The sequence below is a fragment of the Tenrec ecaudatus genome, chromosome 12 (genome assembly GCF_050624435.1).
Source record: "Tenrec ecaudatus isolate mTenEca1 chromosome 12, mTenEca1.hap1, whole genome shotgun sequence".
NCBI classification, from domain to species: domain Eukaryota; kingdom Metazoa; phylum Chordata; class Mammalia; order Afrosoricida; family Tenrecidae; genus Tenrec; species Tenrec ecaudatus.
Window position 1 is genome coordinate 54,138,069 of NC_134541.1, and position 8,673 is coordinate 54,146,741.

An 8,673-nucleotide genomic window follows, 5' to 3' on the forward strand; every position below is an offset into this window, starting at 1 on the left:
AGGGACAGGATTGGCTTTTCTATCTCAAAAGTTCATCAACCCCTGATCGAGTCCATACACATAATGTTCTGCATCTTACTTTGGTGAATCGTGAGTGGGTCTTAAAAGTTTGTGGGTGGTAATCTAAGCTATAACCATTGGTCTCTTTTGATTCCAAGAAAATATCATGGAGTAAAAAATTAATCCAAACCCCTAATGGATCAAACAAATCACAGCATCTGCTGTCCTAAGCCCAGGAGAACTAGATGGTTTTTCCAGCTACCACTACAAACAGCTCTGATATGGATTAGGGTAGATCTTAGACAGAATGGGGAGGGGGGAATGTCGACTAAAATTCAGAATCATTAAAAACAAAGCAAGGTGCTCATTTGGTGCGGACCGGGTACCTCTTTTGTGAAGCGGCAGCTGAGGAGACTTCGGCGCTCGCCATGGCCGACGAGAAACCCAAGGAAGGAGTCAAGACTGAGAACAACGATCATATTAATTTGAAGGTGGCGGAGCAGGATGGTTCCGTGGTGCCGTTTAAGATTAAGAGGCATACGCCACTTAGCAAACTAATGAAAGCCTTATGTGAACGCCAGGGTTTGTCAATGAGGCAGATCAGATTCTGTTTTGACGGACAGCCAATCAATGAAACAGACACACCTGCACCGTTGGAAATGGAGGATGAAGATACAATGGATGTGTTCCAGCAGCAGACAGGAGGCGTCTTCTAAAAGGGAGCCTGCTCCTTTCCTCCAGAACTCTCTTCCTACCGACCAAGAATCCATTCTCTATCAGAAAACCACAATTTGGTTGCACCACCTCCTGACGACTACAGTATAGTTTTCTCTTTTATTTCCCCTTCCCCATTCCTTTACTGCACATAAAGTAACTGGTGCATGTGCACACGCATATTGCATTTTTCCCTTTGTTTATTTTATTTTTGTTTTGTTTTTTACTAAATGGCCAATGGTATGTTTTGATCGACACCAAGTGGAGATGGGATGGGGAAACACTGGCTCTGTGAAACCGCCCCCCACCCCCCTTCGCCATCAGGGCACGCTCACTCGGCTCCTCTCTCTATATTCCAGTAAGTTATTTTGCTATCACTGTTTAACAAAAACAAAAAAACAACGCCATAAAAAAATCCTTGCATACCTTGTTGGATTGGAGAATTTGAATGTTTTTCATTTATCATTGTAAAACCAAGGACAATTTTATAACTTTTTTGTACATAGCTGTTACATGTAGGGCAATCTGTCTTTAAGTAGGGGTAAATTACTCTCAAAGAAATGAAGCCTGGATAGTTTTCCCTTCAAGTCAAGCGTCTTGTTGTTTAAATAAACTTCTTGTTTAAAAAAATAAATAAATTTTAAAAAATCAAAACACAGATTTGTTGATCTGATAGATTGTAATCCCAAAGATTCTGGCCCTGAGAAACCCTTCATATGTGGAACTGAACCCACTCCCTAAAACCACCTTTCATCCAAATAAACAGCTTTATGCTATAAACAATAGCGTCCCTGAGGAATGTGCACCTAAGAACAACAAACCATACAAAATCTAAGCATAGTATTTGTCAGAAAGATAATTCAGAAGACTGAAAAGAGCAAACGGAAACTGGGAACACAGAGTAAGTGAGAAGGGTGTCGTTATATTGAGGGCTTGTTGCTAATGTCACAAAACAAAATGTGTTTAAATTATTAAATGGGAACTAATTAGTTCCATAAACTTTGACCCAATCCACAACAAACTATTCAATAAAAACAACCGATAGAGTACAATGTTGCATGGGGCCTCCATGAGTTAGGGCTGACCCAGTAGCAGCTAACAATAACAAGAACATTTTAAGCCAGGCTTGGGTGTGTATTGTGTAAAACACAAGGATGCATGGCCCAGCTGGAGCTCACAGAAGAGGCTCATCTATCACATTCCCTTCTAGAACCTTCAATGAGAAACCACGATCTTACCCAATCCTGGAATAGTAAGGCCACGTGGTATAACATCAAATTGGAGACACCTCAACCAATAAGCACATGCAACTGTCCTATGAGCACATGTGCTTCAGTCATTAGAAGAAATGGAGAGATGCAAACGGTGGAGTCAAGTCTGTGACTCAGTGACAGCCCTCAACCCATACAGATTTCATTCCTAAAATTCAACAGTATTTTGGAAGTTCCCCTTCAGAAAAAGGGCTGGATACATTGGAAATATTTTGGAAATTTCCATTGTTTTTTTCTCAGAACATGCCATCCTTGTCTATGAAGTAAAAGTCTTCATAGAGAGCCTCAACTCAAGTGAAAGGAATCTTAAAATGCTGTTTAACGTATTCTTTCTTCAGGTAAGGCTCCATTTCAATCATGACAAATAAAGCCTAATCCAGATCCAATTGATGCTTACATGTCTACCTTATCTTAGCTGGTTGGTGCTACTATGATAGAAATACTATAAAGAGTTGGTTCTAACAAAACAAGTTTGCTTGCTCACAGTTAACAGGCTATTTCAATTTCAAGATGCCAGCTTTCGCAGAGGCTTTCTCTCTGTACCAGCGGTCAAGGAAGTTCCTTAGAAGTTCTTAGTCTCAGAGCTTCTGCTCCTGGGTTACATTCATGTGCCTTGACAAATCTCCCCCTCTCTGATCTCACTTTCTTGTTTTATCTTGCTTATATCCTAAAGACAGCCTACATTAATCGTTTCATTAACATAAAAACAACCTATCCTCAAATGGAATTATAACACAGGCATGGAGGTAGGGGTTTAATACTTTATTTGGGAGGGACACAATTCAGTCTATAACCTTCCATCCTTTAAGCCAGTGTTTCTCAACTTTCCTAATGTCGCGACCCTTTAATACAGTTCCTTATTGTTGTGGTGACCCCCCAAACCATAAAATTATTTTCATTCTACTTCAAACTGTAATTTTGCTACTGTTATGCATCGATAAACCCCTGTGAAAGGGTTGTTCAAACCCCCAAAGGGATCGCGACCCACAGATTGAGAATCACTGTTTTGAGCCAACCATTCCCACTACTATTGACTCAATTCCAACTCAGCAACTCTACATAGTCTTCCCAAGGCTTTATAAATTGACAGGAGCAGAAGAAAGTTCATGGGAGCCTTACCTTCTTCTGGTGGATTTGAACCATTGACCTTTTAGATAGCAGGCCATAGCTTATTCAGTAGCACCACCAGGGCTCCTTTTATCAATAGTCTATCCAGTAGTTTATCCTTTTATCCAAAGCTTATCCAATAGCCTCACCAGGCCTCCAATTCATGCCTTCCCCACATGCAAAATGCACTCACCCCATTATATCACTCCCCAGTAGCCTTAAAGAAACTCCAAGTCCAAAATATCAACTTCTGAAAAAAATTCTTTTATATGTGTGAACTTGTTAAAATCTAGACTACACATTATCTGTCTCCAAAGTATGATAGTGAAAGAGGAATCAGTAGACATTTCCTCTACACATGGTAGAGATTAAGGGATACTGGAGACCAAACAAATTCAAAATCAAACAAAACGACTTACATGAACTCTCGAGGCTTGAAAAAAATCCTCTGTTCTTTGGAACTATCTAGGCCAAAGCCCCACCCTCTCTGCTCTCTGGGATTTGGGTGGATGCCTGTTGGGCCTGGACTTCAGCATCACCTTCCAGGCCTCCAAAACTAACCTCACTGCCATTGCAGAGTTGATTATGACTTAGCAACACTATAGGGCAAGGCAGAACTGACCTTGTGGGTTTTGCAGACTATAACTCTTTACAGGAGTAGAAAGACTCATCTTTCTCCTGAAGAGCTGCTGGTTTGTGGTTAGTAGCCCAAAATGTAACCATGACACCACTAGGTGTCACCAGGTGAGAGGGCTCCACTCTCTCAACTTTGGTATATCCTATTCTACTAGGACAGCTGCGTAGAAATCCTAAAGATTAAGCAAGCCCCACTCTTTTGCCAATTGGGCATGGCAGCCGGCATTTGTATGGGAAAACTAGATGCCAGTCTCAAACTTGAAACCCAGTTGGTGAAGATGTGACCCTGAAATCTAGGAAGCTGGTCCCGCTCCTTTGAGACCTAGGTTGCACTTTGCAACTTCTAACAGTTTCCTGGCCTCTGAGCTGCGTCAGGGATGGTGCTTTGTTCTCTTGAATGAGAACATGGATCACTCCTTTGACCTACTCCCTACCTGGAAAATACCAAAAAGCAGAAAACATCCTTTCCTTTCCCTCACCCTCTGCCCACATGATGCAATGGATAGCGCAGATTTAATTAATTTATTTTTAATTATTCAAAAAATCTTTTTAAGATCTTATTTATAAATCTCTACAGACAATATTCAAGTTCATCAGTTACAATTTCAACCTACTACCATATTACTGTAAATTTAAAAGTTCTTTGGCATTGCATAAAAACGTCACCCTTCCCCAATTGTATAGTCAAGTAGTCACCCTTTTCTTTTAGTCTCGCCAGAAGCATGTTCTTTTTTAAAAAATCATTTTATTGGGGGCTCATACAACTCTTATCACAATCCATCCATCCATCCATTGTGTCAAGCACATTTGTACATTTGTTGCCATCATCATTTTTCAAACATTTTCTATTTGAGCCCTTGGTATCAGCTCATATTTCCCCCCTCTCTTTCCCACCCTCCCTCCCTAACCATCCCTTGATATTTTATAAATTATTATTTTCTCATGTCTCACACTGACTGATGTCTCCATTCACCCACTTTTCTGTTGTCCACACCCCAGGGAGAGGGTTATATGTTGATCTTTGAGATCTGTTCCCTCTTTCTACCCCTACCTTTCCCTTAACCTCCTACTATCTCTACTCTCATTATTGGTCCTGAGGGGTTTATCTGTCCTGGATTCTAGCTCTTGTCTGTACCAGTGTAGAATTGGGATCATGCATATAGGGGGGGGGGGCAGGAAGCATTAAAAACACTAGAGGAAAGTTGTATGTTTTCTTGGTGCTGTACTGCACCCTGACTGGCTCATGTCCTCCCAGCCCTCCCCGCAACCCTTCTGTAAGGAGATGTCCAGTTGCCTACAGATGGGCTTTGGGTCTCCACCCCACACACACCCCCATTCAAAATGATATGATTTTCTGTTCTTTTTTTCCTGATACCTGATCCCATTGATATATCATGATCACACACACTGATGTGCTTCTTCAATGTGGGATATTTTACTTCTCAGCTAGAGGGCCGCTTGTTTACCTTCAAGCCTTTAAACCCCAGATGCTAAATCTTTTGATAGTTGGGCACCATCAGCTTTCTTCACAACATTTGCTTATGCACCTGCTTTGTCTTCAATGATCCTGTGGGGAAGGTGAACATCATGGAATGCCAGGATAATAGAACAAAGCATTCTTGTGTTGACAGAGTACTTGAGAAGAGGCCCAATGTCCATCTGCATCCTTAATGCTAAAACCTACAAATATATGCACATAAGTCTATTTCCCCATCGAGATATATCTATCTATATCTATATCTATATCTATATCTATATCTATATCTATCTCTATCTCTATCTCTATCTATATCTATATCTATATCTATAGCTATACACACACACATGTCTGTATTTAGACCTCTATAAATGTCCTTTGTTTCCTAGTTCTTTTCTCTATTTCTTTTTATTTTCCTCCTGTTCCACTATCATGTTCAGCCTTCATTTGGGTTTTAGTAATTCCTCTCGGTTACATTGCCCTTGATCAGGCCCTACCAGGCCTACTACACCCTCCTTGCCATTGATTTTAGATTACTTGTTGTTCCCTGGTCCCTGGGTTTGCTAACACCCACTTCCTTTCCCCTGCTTTCCCCTCTCCCATGTCCCCCTGAACTGTAGATTCTGTTGTTTTCTCCTCTGGATTGTTTATCTTGCCTATCTTATCTAGATAGACATGCAGAGATAATATGTATAAAAAATAAGAAAAATAAGACAGAGCAAAACAAAGCAGCAAAAGAAAAGGAAACAATAGCAGCAGCAACAAAATCCCAACAACAAAAAACAAGAAAAGCCTATAAATAGTTCAAGGTCTGTTTGCTAACCTTTAGGAGTGTTTTGTGGTCAAGTCTGATAGGGTGCCATACCCTGGCCCCCAAATCTATTTTTGGTATTTCCTGAGGACTTCATTGCTCTGCTCCCCTTGCTGTTCTGTTGCAAGTGTGATGGGGTCAGATGAGGCACAATTCCCACACTGTGTCTCCAGTGTTGTCCGCAATAGCGCTGTGGGTCAGTGAGGGATGTTGTGTCTCATAGTGGGGCCAGGATGTGCTCTGTACACTCTGTAGACTCTCTCTGTACATTGGCTGCTCTGAGCAGGAATATCATCCTCAGGGCTTGGTGGGCCAGGATGTGCTCCACTCTCTTTCCCTCCCCCTTAATTTGCTTCTGTGTGCTCTGATCAGACACCTCCCTCTCCCTGAGCTGTAGCTTCAGTGCTGTCCTCTGAAGTGAATTCCAGGAGCATGTTCAATGACCACCTTTCCAGTAATTTTCTGGTGTTGGTGAAATATGTATTCTCTTAGGTAATAAAGACTTTCTCTATTGCTTTCCCCATTTCCTTCTGAGTCCTCACCAGAATGGCCTTTACCACTCATAACTCTACCAGTAGTCTCTTCTGAGCAACCTAGACTTTAACTCTTCGGCAATTTAAAATTCTACCAGCCTCTACCCATTACCTAATTCCAAAACCACTTCCACATTTTAGGAATTTATTAGATCAGGACCCCCAAAATTCTGTCTTAGTTATCTAATGCTCTATAATAGAAATGTTATAAATCAGTGGCTTTTACACAAAGACATTTCTTTTTCCGTGTAGGAGGCTAGAAGGCTGAAGTCAGTGCACTCATTCTAGGGAGAGGCTCTCTGTTCTGGGGGAAGATCAAGGCCTTTTTGAGGTTCTGATACTAGCATGCTTCATGTGGCTTGGCCACTCTCTTTCCCATCTGTGTTTTTAGTTTATTTGTTTAATCTCAATTAAGATTGGCTCAAGACAGCCTACACTAGTGTTGTACCATTACCATCGCAAAGGCAACAAAATCCATAAGGGAGTTATCACCACAGGCATAGAGTTTTAGGATTTACGATGCATAATTTTGAGAGACACAACAAATTCAGCAATATTGGTATTACTGAAGGTGGTGGCTGGCTGGTAGATAATATAGGTAAGGTTAAGAAACTCCCTAACTGCATCTATTTTGTAGTTGTTGCATTTCTTTGAATCCCTAGGTAACATTCTACATTACCTTATCTCTAGGAATAGATCTTACTCTGATTTTATTTTTATGAGTGAGTTCACAGTTTCTGACCTATACAAACTTTAAAAATAAATCTGATGCATTTGGGGACTGCATGCAAAACCCACCTAGTTGGAGCAGACATTATTGAATGGCTGGTGCAGCTAAGCACTCCAGAAATTAGAGGACGAGGGTGAGAATCAGGCTCAACTGAAGGTGAGGTTGAATTGAACAGCTCTTAAATGTGAGCAGGATTTTAATAGGTAATGCTGAGAGGTTTTTGGAAAAAATAAAAATAAAATAGATAATGAGTGTTCCCTGTTTTGTGTGCACAACTGTTTCTTGATCCATGTGCAAGATCCACATGAGCACAATCAGGTGGGATAGACTTAAGGTTGTATTTTGGCTCTCTTGAACTTGTTTTTATTTTGTTCAGCTTCAACCTGCATCTATGTATGAGCAATTGATGGCTTGTCCCACAATTGGCCCCTGGCCTGGTTTTAGCTGCTGATATTGAGCTTCTCCATTCTCCTGTCCCACAAATGTAGTCTGTTTAATTTCTCTGTATTTCATCTGAAGAAGTTCACGTGTATAGTCACCATTTGTGTTGTTAAAATAAGGTATTTGCTATTAACAAGTTAAGTCTTGCAAACTTCTATCATGTGATCTCCAGCTTCATTTCTATCACCAAGACTACATTTTCCAACTTCTGTTCTTTATTCTTTGTCTCCAAATTTTGCATTCCAATGACCAATATTACCAATTCATCTTGATTGCATAGATTTTTTATCAATTTCAAACTGAAGATATTGATATAATTCTTAAATTTCTTCATCATTAGCTTTCATGATTGGTGCATACATTTTAATAATAGTTGCACCGATTGAATTTCCTTGAAAGAGGACAGATATAATCCTATCACAGGCAGGTTGTACTTCAAGATCAGCCCTTGTGTCATTCCTGCCATAGTAAACCATATGATTTTATGACCCTAAAAGGGCAGGACCAGGCCACTGCATCTTACTAATGCCTTGCATGTCTATGCGTTCCATTTCATTTTTGATGACTTCCAATTTTTTTAGGTTCATAATTTCTTACATTCCAAGATCTGATTATTAGTATATTTTTTGCATCTAGTTCTCCTCACCTAGAGTTGTTCCCCATCGGCCAGAGAACACAATGGCTCCAGTTCCACAGACTTTACTCCATTTACATCACAGAGGTCAGCTCTACTGTGCAAAAGCAGCCCTTCCTCAGTCACATTTCGGGTGCCATCTGATCCAAAGGGCCTGTCCTCCGGGACTGCGTTGACAATGTCCTGCTTCCAGTCATTAGGCCTTCAGTATCTGACAATGTTGTGAAGAGATGCATAAGATTTTCAGTGACCACTTCCTTGGAAGGGGCATCTCATTCCTCCTTCATCGTCTGTTCTTATTCTGGGAGCTCCACTGAAA

The 8,673-nt window shown here is 40.7% G+C and overlaps 1 protein-coding gene across 1 annotated transcript; it reads left to right on the top strand.

The window, feature by feature from the left end:
- Positions 1 to 366: 366 nt before the first annotated feature.
- LOC142422484 (small ubiquitin-related modifier 2-like) lies at positions 367 to 770 on the top strand. The gene is made up of 2 exons (XM_075527854.1): positions 367 to 582; positions 640 to 770. Exons 1-2 carry the CDS (start codon positions 429 to 431, stop codon positions 714 to 716), a joined length of 231 nt encoding a protein of 76 aa, XP_075383969.1. The 5' UTR covers positions 367 to 428; the 3' UTR covers positions 717 to 770.
- Positions 771 to 8,673: the final 7,903 nt, after the last annotated feature.

What these genes read in the sequence shown, in the direction of transcription:
- LOC142422484 (XM_075527854.1), top strand. Translation starts at nt 429, where the DNA reads ATGGCCGACGAGAAACCCAAGGAAGGAGTCAAGACTGAGAACAACGAT. An exon ending in AGCCTTATGTGAACGCCAGG is followed by an intron (nt 583 to 639) that starts GTTTGTCAATGA and finishes TCAATGAAACAG; the next exon opens with ACACACCTGCACCGTTGGAA.